Genomic DNA, 23,706 nt, shown 5'->3' on the forward strand with positions numbered 1-23,706 from the left:
CTGATGTTACGGGCGGAGAGCCACACCAAGTCGCCAGGAGCAAAGGTCGGGGCGGGGCGCCGATGAGCATCGGCGGAGGACCTCATTCTCTCCTTAGAGGCCCGAATGGCATCCTGAGTGCGGTCCCAAATATCCCGTGCCTCCACAGCCCAGTCTGCCACCCTGGAGTCGGCGGAAGACACGGGCATAGGCACAGGTACCCGTGGATGCTGACCATAGTTGAGGAGGAATGGGGTTTGTCCAGTGGAGTCGGCAACGGCGTTGTTCAGTGCAAACTCTGCCCATGATAGCAAGGATGCCCAGTCATCCTGCCTGGCTGAAACAAAATGTCGCAGGTATGTGACCAAGGTCTGGTTGGCCCTCTCTACCAACCCATTCGTCTCGGGATGATAAGCGGAAGAGAGATTCAACTCAATACTGAGAAGACGACAGAGCTCTCTCCAGAACCGAGACGCAAACTGGGGACCCCGGTCACTGACAATTTTGTCTGGCATACCATGTAGGCGGAAGATATGTCTGATGAACAACGCTGCCAAGGCCCGTGCAGAAGGTAACCGCGGCAGCGGCACCAAATGCACCATTTTTGAGAAATGATCGGTGATGACCCAAATGATGGTACAGCCGCGAGACTTGGGCAAACCCACAACAAAGTCCATCCCGACCATCTCCCAGGGCCTATCTGCCACCGGCAAGGGATAGAGCAAACCAGCTGGCCTTTGACGCGGAGATTTATTTTTGGCGCAGGAGACACACGCCAGAACATAATCCCTGACATCCCGGACCATATGCGGCCACCAGTACGTCCTCGCCAGTAGCTCAGATGTCCTCTTTGTCCCAAAGTGTCCACCCACCCTGGACGAATGAGCCCAAGAGAGAACCTCCGGTCGCAAATTAATGGGCACAAAAGTCTTGCCCGGAGGCACAGACTCTAGCGAAACCGGCGCCACGGTTCTCAGGCTCTCGGAAGGGACAATAAGCCGAGGCTCCTCTTCCTCCTCCTCAGTTGACATAAGGGAACGAGAGAGAGCGTCAGCATGGATATTCTTCTCCCCGGCGAGATAATGAAGGGAAAAGTGGAACCGGGAGAAGAACAGGGACCATCTGGCCTGGCGAGAATTTAGCCGCTGGGCTGTCTGCAAATAGACCAAATTTTTGTGGTCCGTGTAAACTTGGAAGGGAAACCGCGCACCTTCCAGAAGATGTCTCCACTCCGAAAAGGCCAACTTCATTGCTAGCAACTCCCTGTCCCCGATGGAGTAGTTCCTCTCCGCTGGCGTGAAGGTCTTGGAGAAGAAGAAGCATGGATGCTTCCGACCTTGAGCATCCTTTTGGTAGAGGACTGCTCCAGCACCAACGGACGAGGCATCCACCTCCAGTAGGAATGGCTTATCCACATCGGGACGATGTAAGATGGGAGCGCTAGCAAAATGGGACTTAATAGAAGTGAAGGCCTTGGAGACCTCTTCCGACCACAATTTGGGATTCGCTCCCTTCTTGGTGAGGGCTACCAAGGGAGCTACCAGAGTTGAGAAGTGGGGAATGAACTGGCGGTAATAGTTTATGAACCCCATAAAGCGCTGCACCGCTTTAAGAGAATGGGGCTCTTGCCAGTCCATCACAGCCTGTAGTTTGGCAGGATCCATAGCCAATCCCTGGGCGGAGATGATATAGCCCAGGAAAGGTAAGGACTCCTGCTCAAACACACACTTCTCCAACTTTGCGTAAAGAGAGTTTGCCCGTAGGAGGTCGAAGACTCTGCCAACATCTCTCCGGTGGGAGTCAATATCTGGAGAAAAGATGAGAATATCATCCAGATAGACTACAACCGAGGTGGAAAGCATATCCCGGAAGATGTCATTGACAAAGTCTTGAAAAACGGCAGGTGCATTACAGAGCCCGAAGGGCATCACCAGATACTCATAGTGCCCATCTCTGGTATTAAATGCCGTTTTCCACTCGTCCCCCTCACGGATGCGAATCAGGTTGTAAGCACCCCGCAGATCTAGTTTCGTAAACACTCTAGCTCCCCGAAGCCTATCGAAAAGCTCAGAAATCAACGGCAAAGGGTACTTGTTCTTAACTGTGATAGCATTAAGACCCCTGTAGTCTATGCATGGACGTAGTTCTCCATTCTTCTTCTGCACGAAGAAGAACCCTGCCCCAGCAGGTGACACTGACTTCCTAATGAACCCTCTTGCCAGATTCTCTTGTATGTACTGAGACATTGCCTCCGTTTCCGGGAGAGATAATGGATAGACTCGACCCCGGGGAGGCTCAGCACCAGGCAAGAGATCGATAGGACAGTCATAGGGGCGATGGGGCGGAAGGGTCTCCGCCGCCTTCTTGGAGAATACGTCTGCATAAGACCAATATTGCTTGGGGAGAGAGGATAGATCTGCGGGTACCTCAGTAGTAGCAACCTGAACGCACTCTCGGTGACACCTACCCCCACATGATCCACCCCATCCCAGAATTCTGCCTGAGGACCACTCGATGTGAGGAGAGTGGTACCGTAGCCAAGGTATCCCCAACAGGACCTCATCAATACCTTCAGGAATGACGAGCAGAGAAATAATCTCCTGATGGGATGGCGACAGGGACAGAGTAATAGGGATGGTCTGATGTGTTATCTGTGCGGGGAGTGTCGACCCATTCACCACTCGTACCGTTACTGGTTGGGATAGCATAACCAGGGGTATTGCGTGACGTTGGGCGAAGGCAGAAGACATAAAATTGCCCTCCGCCCCAGAATCCACGCAGAGGTCTACCGAGTGGGAGGATGAGCCAAAGGTAATTGTCCCCTTAAAGGACAATTTGGAGGCAAACGTCGCAGTGTCTAGTGCACCTCCACCTACTACCACTAGACGCTGTCGTTTCCTCGACCGCTGATGACATCTGGTGGCAAGATGTCCTGACTGTTGGCAAACCTGGCAACCCTGGAGTGCACGAGCAGTCTGGGACTTAGATCCCGCTCGTGACACCACCTTAGGTTCCTGGAACTCAGGAGCCTGAACTGGAGATTCCAAAGGTTTGGCGAAGGTGGGAGCCAGCCGAAACCTCTGCCTACACTGGGCTCGCTCTAACCTCCGCTCGTGAAAACGGAGGTCAATGCGAGTAGATACTGCTATTAACTCCTCCAGTGTGGCGGGAATCTCCCTAGTGGCCAGAGCGTCCTTAACGTGGTCAGCCAGCCCCCTCCAAAATATAGGGATAAGGGCTTTATCCGTCCACTCCAGCTCAGATGCCAGAGTGCGGAAATGGACGGCAAAAAGGCTGACCAAGGACGAGCCCTGAGTCAGTGCCAACAGTTGGAGCGCCGTGTTATGGGTGACACGAGGTCCTAGAAAGACCTGTTTCAGAGTGCTCAGGAATAACGGAGCACTCTGCACCACATGATCGCTACGCTCCCACAGCGGCGTAGCCCACTGCAACGCCCTGTCCGACAATAAGGAAATTATAAAGCCCACCTTAGCCCGCTCTGTAGGGAAACGAGAGGCCAGAAGCTCGAGATGTATTGAGCACTGACTCACGAAACCCCTACAGGACTTACTGTCACCAGAAAATTTCTCTGGTAGCGGGAGGCGAGATAGCGTCGGTACAGGAGCGGCAGTGGACAAGGTAGCTGCAGCCACACTTGCAGCCTGAACAGCGACAGCAGTAACATCCACAGCTGAGGTTGAACGCTCAAAAGCCGCCAACCTTCCCTCCAGCTGCTGGATGTACCGCTGTAAACGCTGATCGTCCGCCATTTTACTAGCCAGACCCTGGCGCTAGTATTATGTTAAGACTGGCGGAACGCACCAAGACAGATGATAAAGGTGCGTTCGCAGTCCGGGGTCCACCGTGCAGGTGAGAACCTGCTGCTAGCAATTAGCAGACAATATGGCGGTATACACGCGTGGGTTAAACCTCACCCAGCGTGAAGAAAGCGATCCTGTTAATTCACAGGACCGCAGTACCGCACTAGTGCGCGAGCAAGTGGTCAGCGGACTTAACCCCAGAAGGGATTGAAGCCCGATTAGACCCTTGCTGGCGTAACACCGCAACTGGGTGTGTAGAGAACCTTAAGCAATCTAAGTGCACAAGCGTGCGAGCGATGCCGCACTAACGGACGCCACTAACCACCCAGACTCGGGTATGGAAAGCGCAAGGCAGGCGCACGGCGCCGTACTGGCAGGCACAGCTACAGGACGCTGTGATGTGTGTTTAGTGCTGTAGGCTAAGTCGGGCGCTAGGTAGCAGCCATACACCTTCCGCGAACAGACATTCAATAGGGTAGGGGTTTCCAAGGACGACTTGCACTCACAACATACACACATAAGCAATTGTAAGAAAATACTAGCGCATGGCCGTGCGGTCATGCGCAGTTTATATAGCAGCAGCACAGGAAGTGGCCACAGCACTTTTGCCCTTCTAGGACCTGCCAAGAGGACCAATGGAATGTGCTGCAGAGACTGAGCACATGACCCTCGATCTCCAACGGGAGACCTTACGCTGGGCATGCTCAGTACATGCAGACAAGGACTTAGTCCCAGAGAAGTCCGCTCGCTGCTGACCAGCACTGACTTTAAAGGCAGAGACTGGAGAAGCAGCACTAACTCTCAGAACAGAGTGAGAATGAGCAAGACGCTGGGACCGACGTCCTTGCTGAGCAGGCTCCACTGCGGCTGGACAAGAATGGGAGACCGCAGCGGAAGTGGCTCGAGATTCCCCCTGTGCAGAAGCGGGAACTCGACCCCTAACACAAGGTACCCCAAAAAACTCATTTTCTGTACTGCAAATTTACACTTCTCCAATTTAGCAAAGAGTGTGTTTTTGCTCAAAATCTGTAGAACTTCGCGGACTCTCTGCCAATGCAACTGCAGATCAGGTGAATAGATCAAAATATCATCCAAATAAACAATAAAACTCCTACTAATCAACGACCTCAGAATGTCATTAATGAAATTTTGGAAAAAACACAGGCGCATTAGTAAGGCCAAAAGGCATCACCAGACACTCAAAATGACCTTCCGGGGTATTAAAGGCTGTCTTCCATTCATCGCCCTCCTTCACCCGCAGCAAATTATATGCCCCACGAAGGTCAATCTTAAAGAACCACTTCGCTCCAGTTAGTTGGTTAAACAAATCTGGATTCAGCGGCAATGGGTAAGGATTGCGCACAGTGATCTTATTAATCTCCCAAAAATCCAGACACGGCCTAAGGCCCCATCCTTCTTTTAGACAAAAAAGAATCCTACAGCCACACGGGACTTAAGGCCCCTTCACATTAAGCGACGCTGCAGCGATACCGACAACGATCCGGATCACTGCAGTGTCGCTGTTTGGTCGCTGGAGAGCTGTCACACAGACCGCTCTCCAGCGACCAACGATGCCGGTAACCAGGGTAAACATCGGGTAACTAAGCGCAGGGCCGCGCTTAGTAACCCGATGTTTACCCTGGTTACCATGCTAAAAGTAAAAAAAAACAAACACTAGATACTTACCTACCACTGTCTGTCCTCCAGCGCTGCGCTCTGCTTCTCTGCTCTCCTCCTGTACTGTCTGTGAGCCGGAAAGCAGAGCGGTGACCGCTCTGCTTTCCGGCTCACAGCCAGTGCAGGAGGAGAGCAGAGCACAGCGCTGGAGGACAGACGGCTGTAGGTAAGTATCTAGTGTTTGTTTTTTTTTACTTTTAGCATGGTAACCAGGGTAAACATCGGGTTACTAAGCGCGGCCCTGCGCTTAGTTACCCGATGTTTACCCTGGTTACCAATGAAGACATCGCTGGATCGGTGTCACACACGCCGATCCAGCGATGTCTCCAGGGAGTCCAGCGACGAAATAAAGTTCTGGACTTTGTTCAGCGACCAACGATCTCCCAGCAGGGGCCTGATCGTTGGTCGCTGTCACACATAACGATTTCATTAACGATATCGTTGCTACGTCACAAATAGCAACGATATCGTTAACAATATCGTTATGTGTGAAGGTACCTTTAGAGGGTCTGTTATGACCTGCAGCTAAACTAGTCTGTAGGGATTCTTTAAGGCCTCCCTCTCAGGAATGGTCAGATTAAATAAACGACTCTTAGGAAGTGTGGCACCTGGGACGAACTCAATAGCGCAGTCTCTATGGGGTGGTAGAGCTTGTGGCTCAACCTCCGAAAATACCCTCCAGAAATCCTGAATGGCTTCAGGTAGCTCCTTCTTCACAACAGCAGCAATGTGAACATTACAACAATTTCCATAACACCCCTGACCCCAGGACCTTATAGTACTAGATGACAAGTCCAGCAAAGGATTGTGCATTTTTAATCAGGGTAAACACAGGATTACTGGGCAAGGTAATTTAGCAAGGACAAACAAGTCTATACACTCCTGATGTTCCATATTCACAATTAGTGGGAATGCGGTAACCTTTTGAGAAATAAACTCATGTTCCAGAGGAGTGTTATCAATAGCCACAACAGGAATAGGAGATGACAATGGTTCAGAATCAAACTTATATTTGTCTAGGAATTGTTGATCAATCAAATTAAGTGCAGAACCACAATCCATCATTACCTAAAAATCAATCGAATGACCATGATATGTGGTATTACCAGAAAAAAACTCCTGCAGACTGTAAAAACACAATACAAACTGGAGTGTTACTCCTACTGACCCTGCACTGAGTTTTCTCATGTAGCAAAGATGTTCACAACACAGGTGCAAAATACCAAATAGACAGCCACTTTCAGCCTACCAATTAATGGAGGGTGTGACTGCTTAGTATATGTTTGCACAATAAAGGCCTGTATAGGGCTCTGTTTACATGCAGATAATAGATAGTGGCTGGATCTGGTTCTGTCAAATAGACCAGACATAATTTCAGATCTACAGGTCATGAAGCATTTGGGATGCAGAAACCATGAAATGTTGAGTTTCAATGTAATTTTCAATCAAATATTTAAAAGAGGAAATGCCAAAACCTGGAACTTTAGGAAAGCTGATTTCAACAAATTAAGGGAAGAGACTAATTGTGTAGACTGGGACCATCTCATACTACCTGGGAATACCGAACATAAATGTAGTACAAAGTTTAATAATAAGACAAAAACAAAGGGCATTCAAAATCTTGAAAGCCAAGAATACTGAAATACCGTTTCAGGAGTATAAAGATGTAAATTAGAAATGTAAAAAAGAAATCAAGCTAGCAAAGTTATCTACAGAGAAACAAATTGCTAGTGACATTAAAATAATTTCCAAACCTTTTTATAAATGCATCAATGCCAAAAAGAAACCAGCAGATGGTATCAGCCCCTCACAATAGCAAGATAATTACAGAGGACAAAGAAAAGGCTGAGAAATTAAACAGGCACTTTTCATCCATGTTCACCAATGAACTGTCATTCAACAAGGTAAAAATCAAATTCGCAACCTGATATAAGTAGTTTAACACAAAAAGAAGTACATCTATGAGCAATTTAAATATTGACAAATCCCTCTGCTCAGATGGCATTCATCCACGGATTTTGAGGGAATTGAGCTTAATAATTGACATATCACTGTATCTCATATTCTTAGAATGTCTTGTAACAAGGGTGGTGCCACAGGATTGGAGGACGGCTCATGGGCACTGGTAACAATATTTAAGAAAGGTAAGAAGGTGGATGCGGCCAGTAAGCCTGACGTCAGGACTTCAAAATTTTTGAGATCATTATAAGAGATGACCCGCAGAAATACTGTATATTGTAAATAATAATATAATAACTGACAACCAGCATGGATTCGTGAAGAATAAGTCGTGTCTGACTAACAAGTTGGGCTTCTGTTAGGAGCTTAGTGAAAATCTGGATGTAGGTAATGCGGCTGATGTGATTTATCTGGACTTTACAAAGGCATTTGCTAATGTTCCACATAACAGACTTACACTAAAGCTACAGAAGCAAGGACTGAGAGAAACTATACGCAAATGGGTAAGGAAATGGATAAATGACAGGAAACAGAGCTGTCATGAATGGTACGTTTTCTAAATGGTATATAGTCAGCAGTGGGGTACCACAGGAATCTGTGCTAGGACCGATTGTTTTTAGCCTCTTTATTAATGACCTAGTGGATGAGATTGAGAGTAAGTGTCAGACTTTGCTGATGAAACCATACTATGTAGGATATTAAAATCTGACCTTATATAGTTAAATTAGTGACAGGATGTACAGTTTGTGGAGAAGGGTTGAACTTGAGGGACCTAGGTCTTTTTTCAACCTATGTAGCTATGCAACTATGTAATTGCAGTGCCCAATCCATTGCACTTGCAACTCATAGGCAAATTATTTCAACTAACTATGGATTTCTCTCAACAAAACAGATTTTACAAGAAAGTTAAGCATTACAGTGACTTTAAATATATGCCCATGCCCGTAAAATCCTGATGACTGGTTGTTTTTAAGTACACTTATAAAATGGTTCAGAGATGTATAACCACTACTATAATTTTCATATTTATGTTGTACATTATCTTAGGAATTGTCATAGCATAGAAAATCCAAAAATATCCATGTAATATAGATACCTACCAATACATATAAGACCAGTGGAATCCAGCTTACTTCCAGGAGAACACTCACAGTGAAATGAACCAAGAATATTTCTACATGCCCCATTAACACATGGATTGTTTTCACATTCATTTATGTCTGAAAAGCACACAAAATACTTTTGGTTAGACCAAGATTATGTAAGAAACAAAAGACTAGAAAAAAGAATAAAAATAAATGTCAATACTGGTCTGCTTGGTGTTATATTTCATAAAAGTCCTACAATAGAGTAAAATAATGGTTTGTTAAGAGCTAACTCTGAAATGACGTTCACTGACATATCATAAAGTCTTTAGGCAGGAATGTATAGGTTTCCATAAACTTAACTAATTGACCAAGAGAACGTTTCCTGTTCTGACCTCACATTCAATAGAGCAATGAATTGTACATTCAAAGAGATGCCAGTTGTTTTTTCCATTGGGTCTCCAGTTGCATTGTCTTGTAAGAAAACTCTGTCCAGTGACATACATAGAACAAACAGATAAAACTGGGCCTCTCCTTTAGGATACCATTTTTCAGCATGGCCAGAAAGACTTGAGATTTGTTTCAATGTAAATTTCTACCTAGGACTATTTATGAGTTTCAATATGCAATTCTCCACGCTCTTGTTTCTTAGAAAGGCCTTATCCTAATAGACTGGATTATTGTATAGGTTCTTGTTACCCAAGAAAAAAAGAATGGGACTAAATAATAACTGGCATCATCTATCTCAAATGCCCATAGTAACCCCACTGGCCTTTTTGCACAAAATAGAAAGGCATTCTCATTTTATTGGGGGTATCTGCAAGTAACGTGAAACCCAATTTATGGTATTGTATCTGTAGCCATGCCCTCTTCCCATCAAGTCACATTCATTTCCCAATAAGTCATGTTCCTTTGATTGAATTGGAAAAACTATCAAAACCAGATAATTAATCTGGTGCAAACCATGTAAGCCTTTTTTTCTTGGCCTAATTAAACTAAAGGTACCTTCACACTGATCAACTTTCCAACGATCACGACCAGCGATACAACCTGGCCGTGATCGTTGGAAAGTCCTTTTGTGGTCGCTGGAGAGCTGTCACACAGACAGCTCTCCAGCGGCCAACCAACAATGCCGAAGTCCCGGGGTAACCAGGGTAAACATCGGGTTACTAAGCGCAGGGCCGCGCTTAGTAACCCAATGTTTACCTTGGTTACCATTGTAAATGTAAAAAAAAAAACACTACATACTCACATTCTGGTGTCTGTCACGTCCCCCGGCGTCAGCTTCCCACACTCACTGTGTCAGCGCCGGCCGGCCGTAAAGTAGAGCACAGCTGTGACGTCACCGCTGTGCTTTACGGCCGGCGCTCACAGTCAGTGCGGGAAGCTGAAGGTGGGGGACGTGACAGACACTGGAATGTGAGTATGTACTGTTTTTTTTTTTAACTTTTACAATGGTAACCAGGGTAAATATCGGGTTACTAAGCGCAGCCCTGCGCTTAGTAACCCGATATTTACCCTGGTTACCAGTGAACACATCGCTGGATCGGCGTCACACACGCCGATTCAGCGATGACAGCGGGTGATCAGCGACCAAAAAAAAAAGGTCCTGATCACTCTCAGCGACCAACGATCTCTCAGCAGGGGCCTGATCATTGGTCGCTGTCACACATAACGATTTCATTAACGATATCGTTGCTACGTCACAAAAAGCAACGATATCGTTAAAGAAATCGTTATGTGTGACAGTACCTTTAGTTACAGTTTTTGTCCACTCCTAAACTACAATTCTTCAGTCACTCAATGTGACTACAGACTTGTGAATCTTACCCATTTTGGCATGCTCTGAGTATTCTCAGATGCCTGCAGCAGGAACAGTGGTCACTTGACTGGACAACTCCTTTAATTTATTTCCACATTGTTTAAGTCATTACTGAAGTGTTCTTTTAAATTTTGACTTACGGTAGATAGATTAGTAAAACCAATCCGTGATCGCATTGCTTGTTGCATACAGTTTTCTTAAACACGCTAATGTAAGTCAGAGGTAAACAATTATTTTCTATTTCTAAGTATCAGCGTAATATAAGATTAATGAACTCCTCATCTGTTTTTCCCCAGTGTTTATGTAATGTAATATTCCCCACTGACTGTGACTTATTTGTAAACCTTTTAAATTAAAGGAATATTCCAGGAATAGAAAAAATATTTCTGAAACAGCACGATTCTGGTCCATGGACTTGCAAGTCACCCTCATCGAGACTCAAGTAAACTGGGCAAGACTGCAATACCATGCACAGTCTATGAGGCAAGGGTGGTACTGTTGCAGAAATAAAAGTAACTTATTTATTATATTCCTGGACAATGTATAAGGAATGTACTTGAAACAATGACAATAGTGAACATTAAGTACATGTGCATATTTACAATAAATGCCAGTTGGGGAAATGCATAGTAACAGCACATTTTATAAAATGTACAGGTTTAAAATTTGCTTAGGTGCATGATATGGATATAAGGAGAAGATCTGATATATAATATTTATAAATGTTATGAAAATTCTTCTGTACCTACAGATCATAAAAATAATCTACAGAGCTTACTTTTTCATTAATATGTACCCTAAACATATATTTACCTTCACAGGTATCAGTATCAGTCCTGAATAAGTATCCCTTAGGACATGAGCAGGTGAAACTTCCTGGAGTGTTTCGGCAAAGACCATTGTCACACAACAGTCTATTCACCAGGCATTCATCTATATCTGGAATGAAATTATCAAAAGTAAAGATAATTAGAAAAAGAAGAAGTACTAGACTATCCCTTGTGTTCCTTAATATCCCAGGCATTGCAAAAAAAATTGATTTTTGTTCCGCTCTATAGAGGACATCTTGGGGAGGAGATCACTTACTAAGCCATCCCTGAGCCCCAATAGATGAAGGTTGTGTCATGAGTCTGGTCCTTAATTTGCACATAGATGACAATATATATATATATTTATACATATTAGTAAATATATAATATATGATGATCATACTTGTTTATAGCCTCTGTGTTTGACAAACTACTTAATTGAAAGCTATAGAGTTATAAAAAGGAAAGTTAAAGAAAGAATACTCAAGAACATTGTCAATGTTCATGGATTCAGTGGTTTTGTATGATGCCAATGTTCATTATGGAATTAGAGTGTGTGCAAAATGATTCATGTGTCTGTAAGGAAGTGGAGGAGTTACCCACAATTCCTCTTGAACATATGTGATGTGATGTAAAACATTATGATGTTTGTTTGTTTAATCATTTGTACTGTTAGTGAAAGGGTAGCGTTCTGCCCAGCCATAGGTAGTTGACAGGAGTAGTTAGAGTTTAATAGCTGGGACTGGCACAGAGGGGAGGAATTAAGTGAGCTTCCTGTTGGAATGTCAGATAGGGATGAGCCTGCAGTAGCAGACCTCAGATCTAAGAAGTAGCAGAACCACATGCAGTGGCAATAGGGAGATGATCAAGGCAGATGATAAGCGCCTATGGGAGAAGCAACAAACGAGAAACAAGTGATTAGTGTTCGGAGTCATTCCAGAGCAAAAGGGAGAAGAGGAAGAAAAGGAAGACGTATCAGAGCTTGAGGCAGGAACAAAATGGGATGAAAGAAGAAAGATAAGAGAGATGAACAATAAATGCCCAATGAGGTGGTCCAGGGGCGTCAATAAAGCGGGCTAAGTAGCAGCAGCTTTGGCAAAGAAATCTTCCCTAAGGGGAGAAGGATGCGGAAACGCAGGTGAAACTATAGGGCTCTTGCTTGCTGGACAGTAGTGCTGTTATTGGGAATGAGGAGGCTCCAAGAATAGTGTGCTTGGCTGTGGTAAGGCAGAAAAGCTAAGCAAAGTAGAAAGCGAGAGCGTGACTCTAGAAAAGGGAAAGTGTGTGATGATGTGTCATGTCAAAACAGAAATGTCCATTAAGATAAATGCCTACTGGCTGATGTACATAGTTCCTCATAAGTTATTCTTTAGTAAAAATACATTTGTTTATTAACTATAGTCTTGTTCACTGAACTCTGTAACATTTGGTGCTGGCCGGTTGAATACATTGGCATCATGTGGTCTGCAAGGGTGTATCACCAGCACAGCTGTTCTTCCTTGTGACTCATGCCATATTCTGTAGTATTCTGTGGTAAGATTTTAGAGCAGCAACTTTCTTACAAAACACATGGACTTCAGAAGGCAACAGAGATCCGAAGGAATCATTGTTTCTGCTTATGTTGACCACAATTGTTTTATGGACAGATGTCAAAATGTGAATTCAGTGGCCGAAGAAAGGTGGAAGGCACAAATTGATCATATCAGTCTCTTAGAGGATGAGACTCAATTGATTATGCACATAAAACATAATATAATAGTCTCCTGCTATATACTATATCCTACAAATTGTACACTATACTTGTGCTAACTTTCTTTTCTCAATTAATATGTCTCTGAAGGGTACTCATTTTTATTGAGAAAATCAAGCTGATATATGAAGCCTTTTGTGGGAAAAATGTATGCCTCTCCGTTAAAAAAAGAAAAACATCTTTCCAGCTTTTTCATCTCTGGAGGCTTTGCCTAATTTTTTCCTCTGAAGTCTTGCTTGTAAGCTGGAACTCCTCAATGGAAGGCAGCGGCCAATGTGCTGTGTGCTTTTTTTGTGAACTATAGATAGATTTTACACATTTTATTAGATTTAGTTTGATCCTTTTCCTACTCATCAGCACTGACTACTATCTAAATCAGTACCCAAGTCTCAGATAAACATTATGGCTTAATAGTTTAATTTTCTCAGATGACTTTGATATCACTCTTTGTGAATCCTTTAAGACTGCAGCATATGTCTGCTACAAGGGAGTCCACACCAGAAGCCTTATCATAGCTACCAATGAGAGATGAGTGTATTGATTCACAGGACCCTGGTCTAATGACTAGGTCAATATTTAATTGAAGCTGGATGGGAGCCCTGTCTCCTACTTGTCAGCATCAGCAGCTGCTCTTTTAATTAGATGCAACGCTGTGAGTGTGTCTTGCTGGAACAATAATGATATGCCAGGCCAGCTCATCAAAAGATGAGATAGGTAGGAGGTGGTTTCCCTGGACCAAAGTTTGCGAATCAATTAAATCATCTCTAGTACTGACCCATAAACAGACACAAAGGTTCCAAATGATCAAAATGAGGAGGAGGCGAAGTTTCATCAGACACTTATGATTCATGAAAAAGCACACACATCTTAATGACTCTTGAGCATCTGACAAGTGGCGTGTGCCTACTTGCACTAAGCCAGAAATCTTACTCCAGTCACTGACTGGACTGACTTAAGTAAGATCACTGACACAGAGAATGCCACAGCTTGTCATGAATTAGACAAACTGTAATGTCATAGCCCCATCATGTGCCCCGTTCTGCCGTAGCTCTATCCATCTCGGCAGAGCTGTAAGATATTCTGAGCTGCACCAAAATCATGTGACTTTTCAAATTTACAGTCATGGTCGAAAGTGTTAACACCCTTGGAATTGTTCCAGAAAATGAAGTATTTTGTTCCTAGAAAATTATGACAATTACACATTTTGTTACACACATGTTGAGTTCGTTTTGTGTGTATTGATACAACACAAAAAAAACAAAGAAAAAAGGGCATATTGGACATAGCTTCACACAAAACCCCCAAAATGGCACTTTTCCAAAATTGTGAGTGAAAAAACTTTGTTTCAAGTGGGGAGAACGTGACTCAATCTTTGCATTTTTTTGTCTCCTTGTGCCACACTAAGCTTGGAAAACAAAAAAGGGAGAATAGAACTGTCTGAGGACTTGAGAACCAAAATTGTTGAACAACCTCAACAATCTCAAGGTTCATTTACAGAGATCTGGTCGTTTTTTGTTCATAGTGCACAACATAAATCAAGAAGTTTACAACCTATGGCACTGTAGCTAATCTCCCTGGACATGAATGACAGAGAAAAATTGATGAAAGGTTGTAATGCAGGATGATCTGAATGGTCCGAATGGTGGATAAGCAGTCCCAATCAAGTTTCAAAGAATTTAAGCTGTGCTGCAGGCTCAGGGTGCATCAGTGTCAACACCAACTGTCAGTCAACATCTGATTGGAATTAAACTCTATTGTAGGAGACCCAGGAGGACCCCACACGAAGATATAAAAAATCTAGACTACAGATTGCCAAAATGTATGTGAGTAAGCCAAAATCCTTCTGGGAATGCGTCTTGTGGACAAATGAGACCAAGATAGAGTTTTTTGTCAAAGCACAACATTCTATCGTTTACCGAAAACGGAACGAGAAAAGAACACATTACCTACAGTCAAATATGATGGAGGTTTAAAGATGTGTTGGGGTTGTTTTGCTGCCACTGGTGCTTGGTGCCTTTAGTGTGTGCAAGGTATAATGAAATATGAAGATTGCCAAAGGATTTTGTGTCTCAATGTGGTGCCCAGTGTCAGAATACTGGATTTGTGTCCTAGGTCATGGGTCTTCCAGCAGGACAATGACCCCAAACATACTTCAAAAAGCACCCAGAAATAGTTGGGAACAAAGAGCTGGAAGTTCTAAAGAGCAATGAGTCTGGATCTAAATCTCATTGAACACCTGTGGAGAGATCTTAAAATTGCTATTGGGAGAAGGCAACCTTCAAATATGAGAGACCTGAAGCAATTTGCAAAAGAAAAATGTTACATAATTCCAGTAGAGAGGTGTAAGAAGCTAGTTGTTGGCTATAGGAAATGATTGATTGCAGTTATTTATTCCACAGGGTGTACAACTAAATATTAAGTAGAGGGTGCCAACAATTTTGTCCGGACCATTTTTGGTGGCTTGTGTGAAATTAAGTACAATTAGCCTTTTTTTCTGTTTTCTATATTGTTCAATAGACACAAAAGAAATAGACATGTATAACAAAACGTGTAATTGGAATAATTTTCTGGAAAAACACTTTGTTTTTTGGAATAATTTCAAGGGTGCCAATACTTTTGGCCTTAACTGTAAGCCAGAAATCTAGCGAAATTGCTTTCATAAATTGGGCCATAGTGAATAAGAAAAGAGCTGGAGAATGAATTCTAATTCAGTTATATTTGTTTTAATGCTAAGATTGTATGAAAAAACTAGAATAATACCCAATATTGGTAATAACGGTAACAATAATAATACAGTCTTAATAATAGTACACAATTGTGTAAGACATAATTTCACTCTAGCTGTATCAGAATCATATTAACATCAAGGGCAAAATTTATTTCTGTCTTTCATTCTGTGAGCGGTATATTTAACCCCTTAGCGACCGCCGATATGCCTTTTAACGGCGGCCGCTAAGGGTACTTAAACCACAGCGCCGTTAATTAACGGCGCTGTGGAAAAAGTCCATAGCGCCCCCCAGAGGCCGATTTTCTCCGGGGTCTCGGCTGCCGAGGGTAGCCGAGACCCCAGAGAACATGATTCGGGGGGTTTTTAACCCACCCCGCATTTGCGATCGCCGGTAATTAACTGTTTACCGGCGATCGCAAAAAAAAAACGCGATCTCTTTTTAATTTCTCTGTCCTCCGATGTGATCGCACATCGGAGGACAGAGAAAAGGGGTCCCAGGTGGCCCCCCAATACTCACCTAGCTCCCCCGATGCTCCTCGTGTCTCCCGGTGGGCGCCGCCATCTTCAAAATGGCGGGCGCATGCGCAGTGTGCCCGCCGGCCGGCACCGGGAGAATCTTTGGGGTCTCGGCTGCCGGGGGTAGCCGAGACCCCAAAGAGCATGATCGGGGTCAGTATTACCGACCCCAGTTTTGCGATCGCCGGTAATTAACTGTTTACCGGCGACCGCAAAAAAAAAAAAAAGTAAAGTGTAATTCTCTGTCCTCTGATGTGATCGCACATCAGAGGACAGAGAAATAGGGGGATTCGGGGACCCTAGCATACTCACCTAGGTCCCTGGATCCTCTTGCTGCTCCTCCTGGCCGCCGGCAGAAGAACATGGCGGACGCATGCCCAGTGCGCCCGCCATCTGTCGGCCGGCAGGAGAACAGCAGTTGGGGCTAAAATTAGGGTTAGGGTTAGGGGTAGGGTTAGGGGTAGGGTTAGGGGTAGGGGTAGGGTTAGGGTTAGGGGTAGGGTTAGGGGTAGGGTTAGGGGTAGAGTTAGGGTTAGGGGTAGGGTTAGGGGTAGGGTTAGGGGTAGGGTTAGGGTTAGGGGTAGGGTTAGGGTTAGGGGTAGGGTTAGGGGTAGGGTTAGGGGTAGGGGTAGGGTTAGGGGTAGGGTTAGGGTTAGGGTTAGGGGTAGGGTTAGGGGTAGGGCTAGGGTTAGGGCTAGGGGTAGGGTTAGGGCTAGGGTTAGGGCTAGGGTTGGGGCTAAATTTAGGGTTAGGGTTGGGGCTAAATTTAGGGTTAGGGTTGGGGCTAAATTTAGGGTTAGGCTTCTTTCACATTTACGTCGGTACGGGGCCGTCGCAATGCGTCGGCCCGACATACCGACGCACGTTGTGAAAATTGTGCACAACGTGGGCAGCAGCTGTAGTTTTTCAACGCATCCGCTGCCCAATCTATGTCCTGGGGAGGAGGGGGCGGTCAGAAATGGCGGATGCGACGTACAAAAAAACGTTTCATTGAACGTTTTTTTGTGCCGACACTCCACCAAAACACAACTGATCCAGTGCACGACGGACGCGACGTGTGGCCATCCATCACGATCCGTCGGCAATACAAGTCTATGGGCAAAAAACGCATCCTGCGGGCACATTTGCAGGATCCGTTTCTTGTCCAAAACGACGGATTGCGATGGAATGCCAAACGACGCAAGTGTGAAAGTAGCCTTAGGGCTAGGGTTAGGGTTGGGGCTAAAGTTAGGGCTAGGGTTGGGGCTAAAGTTAGGGTTAGAGCTGGGATTAGGGTTAGGGTTTGGATTAGGGTTGGTATTAGGGTTAGGGTTGGCATTAGGGTTACGCTTGGGATTAGGGTTAGGTTTGGGATTAGGGTTAAGGTTAGGGTTGTGATTAGGGGTGTATTGGGATTAGGGTTAGGTTTGAGGTTAGGGTTTAGATTAGGATTAGGGGTGTGCTGGATTTAGGGTTTTGATTAGGGTTATGGTTAGGGTTGACATTAGGGTTGTTTTGGGGTAAGGGTTGTGATTATGGTTAGGGTTAGTGATTAGGATTATGGATCAGGTTGGGATTAGGGTTAGGGGTGTGTTGGGGTTAGGGTTGGAGCTAGAATTGGGGGGTTTCCACTGTTTAGGTACATCAGGGGGTCTCCAAACACGACTGCCAATTTTGCGCTCAAAAAGTCAAATGGTGCTCCCTCCCTTCTGAGCTCTGCCGTGCGCCCAAACAGTGGGTTACCCCCACATATGGGGCATCAGCGTACTCGGGATAAGTTGGACAACAACTACTGGGGTCCAATTTCTCTTGTTACCCTTGTGAAAATAAAAACTTGGGGGCTACAAAATCTTTTTTGTGAAAAAAAAAATATTTTTTATTTTCACGACTCTGCATTCTAAACTTCTATGAAGCACTTGGGCATTCAAAGTTCTCACCACACATCTAGATAAGTTCCTTGGGGGGTCTAGTTTCCAAAATGGGGTCACTTGTGGAGGGTTTCTACTGGTTAGGTACATCAGGGGCTCTGCAAACGCAACATAATACCCGCAGACCATTCTATCAAAGTCTGCATTCCAAAACGGCGCTCCTTCCTTCCGAGCTCTGCCGTGCGCCCAAACAGTGGTTTACCCCCACATATGGGGTACCAGCATACTCAGGACAAATTGGACAACAACTTTTGGGGTCCAATTTCTCTTGTTACCCTTGTGAAAATAAAAACTTGGGGGCTAAAAAATCTTTTTTGTGGAAAAAAAAATATTTTTTATTTTCACGGCTCTGCATTATAAACTTCTGTGAAGCACTTGGGCATTCAAGGTTCTCACCACACATCTAGATAAGTTCCATGGGGGGCCTAGTTTCCAAAATGGGGTCACTTGTGGGGGATTTCTACTGTTTAGGCACATCAGGGGCTCTCCAAACGCGACATGGCGTCCGATCTCAATTCCAGCCAATTCTACATTGAAAAAGTAAAACGGCACTCTTTCTCTTCCAAGCTCTGCGGTGCGCCCAAACAGTGGTTTACCCCCACATATTGGGTATCGACGTACTCAGGAGAAATTGCACAACAACTTTTGTGGTCTAATTTCTCCTGTTACCCTTGTGAAAATAAAAATTTGTGGGCAAAAAGATCATTTTTGTAGAAAAAATGCAATTTTTTTTTTCACGGCTCTACGTTATAAACTTCTGTGAAGCACATGGGGGTTCAAAGTGCTCGCCACACATCTAGATAAGTTCCTTAAGGGGTCTAGTTTCCAAATTGGTGTCACTTGTGGGGGGTTTCCACTGTTTAGGCACATCAGGGGCTCTCCAAACGCGACATGGCGTCCAATCTCAATTCCAGCCAATTCTACATTGAAAAAGTAAAACGGCACTCCTTCTCTTCCAAGCTCTGCGGTGCGCCCTAACAGTTGTTTACCCCCACATATTGGGTATCAGCGTACTCAGGAGAAATTGCACAACAACTTTTGTGGTCTAATTTCTCCTGTTACCCTTGTGAAAATAAAAATTTGTGGGCAAAAATATCATTTTTGTAGAAAAAATGCGATTTTTTTTTTCACGGCTCTACGTTATAAACTTCTGTGAAGCACATGGGGGTTCAAAGTGCTCGCCACACATCTAGATAAGTTCCTTAAGGGGTCTAGTTTCCAAAATGGTGTCACTTGTGGGGGGTTTCCACTGTTTAGGCACATCAGGGGCTCTCCAAACACGACATGGCGTCCAATCTCAATTCCAGCCAATTCAACATTGAAAAAGTAAAACGGCGCTCCTTCACTTCCAAGCTCTGCGGTGCGCCCAAACAGTGGTTTACCCTCACATATGGGGTATCGACGTATTCAGGAGAAATCGCACAACAACTTTTGTGGTCTAATTTCTCCTGTTACCCTTGTGAAAATAAGAATTTGTGGGCGAAAAGATCATTTTTGTGTAAACAAAAGCGATTTTTTTTTTCACGGCTCTACGTTATAAACTTCTGTGAAGCACTTGGGGGTTCAAAGTGCTCACCACACATCTAGATAAGTTCCTTAAGGGGTCTAGTTTCCAAAATGGGGTCACTTGTGGGGAGTTTCCACTGTTTAGGCACATTAGGGGCTCTCTAAACGTGACATGGCGTCCGATCTCAATTCCAGCCAATTCTGCATTGAAAAAGTCAAACGGCGCTCCTTCACTTCTAAGTTCTGCGGTGCGCCCTAACAGTGGTTTACCCCCACATATGGGGTATTGGCGTATTCAGGAGAAATTGCATAACAAAATTTATGGTTACATTTCTGTTTTTACACTTGTGAAAATAAAAAAAATGGTTCTGAATTAAGATGTTTGCAAAAAAAAGTTAAATGTTCATTTTTTCCTTCCACATTGTTTCAGTTCCTGTGAAGCACGTAAAGGGTTAATAAACTTCTTGAATGTGGTTTTGAGAACCTTGAGGGGTGTAGTTTTTAGAATGGTGTCACACTTCATTATTTTCTATCATATAGACCCCTCAAAATGACTTCAAATGTGATGTGGTCCCTAAAAAAAAATGGTGTTGTAAAAATGAGAAATTGCTGGTCAACTTTTAACCCTTATAACTCCCTAACAAAAAAAAATTTTGTTTCCAAAATTGTGCGATGTAAAGTAGACATGTGGGAAATGTTATTTATTAACTATTTTTCGTGACATATCTCTCTGATTTAAGGGCATAAAAATACAAAGTTTGAAAATTGCAAAATTTTAAAAATTTTCGCCATATTTCCGTTTTTTTCATAAATAATCGCAAGTAATATCGAAGAAATGTTACCACTAACATGAAGTACAATATGTCACGAAAAAACAATCTCAGAATCAGCGGGATCTGTTGAAGTGTTCCAGAGTTATAACCTCATAAAGTGACAGTGGTCAGAATTGCAAAAATTGGCCTGGTCATTAAGTACCAAATTGGCTCTGTCACTAAGGGGTTAAAACAACACATATTGGCTTGTAAATCATTATATCATTTTACAATCATGTACTGATTTTTACATTAAATAGGTTTTTTTTTTAATTCTGGAGAGTTGATTCAATGGATTTTTTTCCATAACTAGAAAATATTTTTCTATAATTATCAATTTTTAGGGATTTTTACTGCTGTTCAATGAGCCTCTAAAGCACACACTGTTTTTTGTTTAACTAAATCTATGTCTGAAATCTTTGTCTTTAAAAACAGTCATTACTAAATGTTTTACCTGAGAAAGAACAAAAGGACAGAATCATGTTAAAATGTAATATTTCTAAAGTTACAGTAGGAAGAGAGTAAGGTAAGAAATAACCACAAATTTCTCATTTTAATGCTAAAAGAATGATTAATGAACAACGCCCCGGTTTCTGCTAAGGTTAACATATTTAGTTTATGTGAAAAGTTAAGTCTGCTCATTTCATGAGAAAGTGTAACTAATGATTATTATACACAACAATTTCCTGTGGAGTCTGAGCCAAACTACCCACTTTGGATTAAATCCAGGGTAAACAGATGTTCCATACACTAGTTGTTTGATTAGAGAATAAAGCCCAACTACCCGCATATGAAACCACATTCACTTATTGACACATTTATTTTATTTGCAAGTGGTTTAGTCATAACCATGAATCACCTTTCCCCACTAGAATTCCCTATTTCACATATCCACAGATTTACTTATTTAAAATTATTTGTGTATTTTTTACATATCCCTGTACAAGTTTACAATCTGGTGGGCTGCCAGAAGATTCAGCATGGGTTATCCCACAAAAAAACATTCATTGACAGGTAATAGTTTTATCATTTGTGGGGTGGGGGGTTGACTCTTGGGACCTCCGATGATCATATATGTGTGGTCTCCCACAAAAGTCAATGGAATAATGGCCACTCATGCACTCTCTCTACTACTGTATTTTCATGGTGGTTGGAGGTACCCCATTCTGGTATTTAGTGGGGACCCAACAATTGGACCTTTACTGTGATAGGTGAGAATGTGTTTGGTTGGATAATCAATTGCACCGTTTCAAAAATATGCCACTGAACTATGTGATAGTGTGGCCAAATACTATAATAATATTTAGTGACATGAACTGTCCATCAAAAGATACCTGGATATGAAGTTTCAGAACTCTTCCTCTATTTTAAGGCAGCGTGAATCAAAGCCTAGCTGCACAATTGCATCTACTGTAGGTATATATTTCTCTAAAATGCCAGAGCATTTAAAGGTCTGGCCAGGAATATTGCCAGAGACAGTACTAGTCTAGTTCCACACATGACCGGGAGACCATAGTCAAAGACAAGACTATTTCAACTCCTCCCCAACCTGCTCTTTATAGCGACCCGTTGCACGTGATTGACAGGTCTCTTGCGAGGTGAGTGCTGGAAAGTGCCCGCTAAGAATCGTTTCAGAGAAAAATATCCATGAATTCAAGTGTGCAGCCAGTCTCTTATTCATGCTACACACGAAAAGAGCAGCATGAATCAGTTGAAAGGGGACTGTATGTTGTAGTATTTCATAGGAACCACATCTACTCTGCAAACATGTCCTGACCTTGTGCCATTTCATCTGCAATTATTATACAGTATATGATGTAGACATTTTTACAGAAAGTCTACTAAAAAGGGAACATCTAAAATGAATGGTAAGTTTAAAAAAAATAGATTTTCCTTCAAATTTTTCAATTCTTTCAACTTATTCACTTTTTCAATATTCAAAGGTGAACAAAAGAAATTAGTTTGTAGAAAAAATATTATTTTACTATAACTACTTTCAACTCCAAGTTCTAGCCCTTGTTGAGCAGTCAGGCTGTAGATGGAAATCATTAAGCTCCAAAAATACTTGCGTTCTAAATAGGTTGATTCACCTTACATAAGTATAACTATCCCTCCCGACTCACCTATACATATGCACACTTGGATTCTGGGAACATAAAAGAAAAGGACTTTGAAATTCAACAAGAGAGATGCTTCACCCTGACATTATCTGTAGTGTAAAAGATTTGAAGGTCCCATACACATTACATAGTCAGCTAATTCTGCCTTAATCCTGGTTTTAGCTGACTTTGATATGTATGTGTCTTGAGTCGCTTGACTTGCAGCTGTTTTATCGGTAAATACTGATGTGATTAGTGATCCTGATTCATATACGTAATCGGGGAGTTGAATCAACACTGGTGCAAAGAAGAAATTACACATAACAACCAATTAGATTCCACTTCTCAGTTTTTGGAGAGTTTTGATACTAATAGCAACAACCTGACTCTTCGCCATGGGCATACAGCTCCCCAAATGTCCATATGATTACACCTCCACTATACATGGGGACAGGACGCTTTGTCACAGAGTTACAAGAGCAGAAAAGCAATTAATACATAAAATACATCTAATTTTAGACACTGATAATACTGATAAGAAAAAACATCTTAAAACATTTACAAGAATGTTCATTAAAGGATCCTTTCCATTATAATATTGCTCCATACCTAAATCAATGCAAATTTTAGATAGCACTGTATTATGACAAAAATAGCCTGCAACATCTTTAGAGTTAAGCATTTATTGATTGTCTAAGGTTAGGGTGAGAAAGAATAACCTAGACTGAATTTTCTTATCCTTTTTGCTTTTATTATCCAGATTCCTCTCCTTTACAATCATATATATAAACTAGATGGTAGCCCGATTCTAACGCATCAGTTATTCTAGAATATGTATGTAGTTTATTTATGAAGATTTTTGAATAATACATTGAATACACAGGATTCCGCTGGCCGGGCGCGACCAATTAGTGAAGCGTGGTTCAAATTCCGCGCCAATTTGCGGCCCAACTGCGCCTGTCGCTGATTGTTCACAGCCGGCCACGTAGTATATAGCACAGCCACGTAGTATATAACAGCCCATGTAGTATATTGCACAGCCACGTAGTATATAGCACAGCCATGTAGTATATAGCACAGCCACGTAGTATATAGCACAGCCCAAGGAGTGTATAACATCCCACATAGCATATAACACAGCCACGTAGTATATAGCACAGCCACGTAGTATATAGCACAGCCCACGGAGTGTATCACAGCCCACATAGCATATAACACAGCCACATAGTTTATAAC

At 43.1% G+C, this 23,706-nt stretch overlaps 1 protein-coding gene across 1 annotated transcript in view; it reads right to left on the bottom strand.

Annotated features, from left to right (window-relative positions):
* FBN2 (fibrillin 2) overlaps positions 1-23,706 on the bottom strand; it is a 403,326-nt gene that overhangs the window by 183,234 nt on the left and 196,386 nt on the right. Inside the window, exons 19-20 of the mRNA XM_069753996.1 lie at positions 11,157-11,282; positions 8,537-8,656 (exon numbers count right to left, since the gene is read on the bottom strand). Of these exons, the coding sequence (XP_069610097.1) occupies positions 8,537-8,656; positions 11,157-11,282 (246 nt within the window). The remainder of the gene's footprint in view (positions 1-8,536; positions 8,657-11,156; positions 11,283-23,706) is intronic.

Source organism: Ranitomeya imitator, chromosome 1 (genome assembly GCF_032444005.1).
Source record: "Ranitomeya imitator isolate aRanImi1 chromosome 1, aRanImi1.pri, whole genome shotgun sequence".
NCBI classification, from domain to species: domain Eukaryota; kingdom Metazoa; phylum Chordata; class Amphibia; order Anura; family Dendrobatidae; genus Ranitomeya; species Ranitomeya imitator.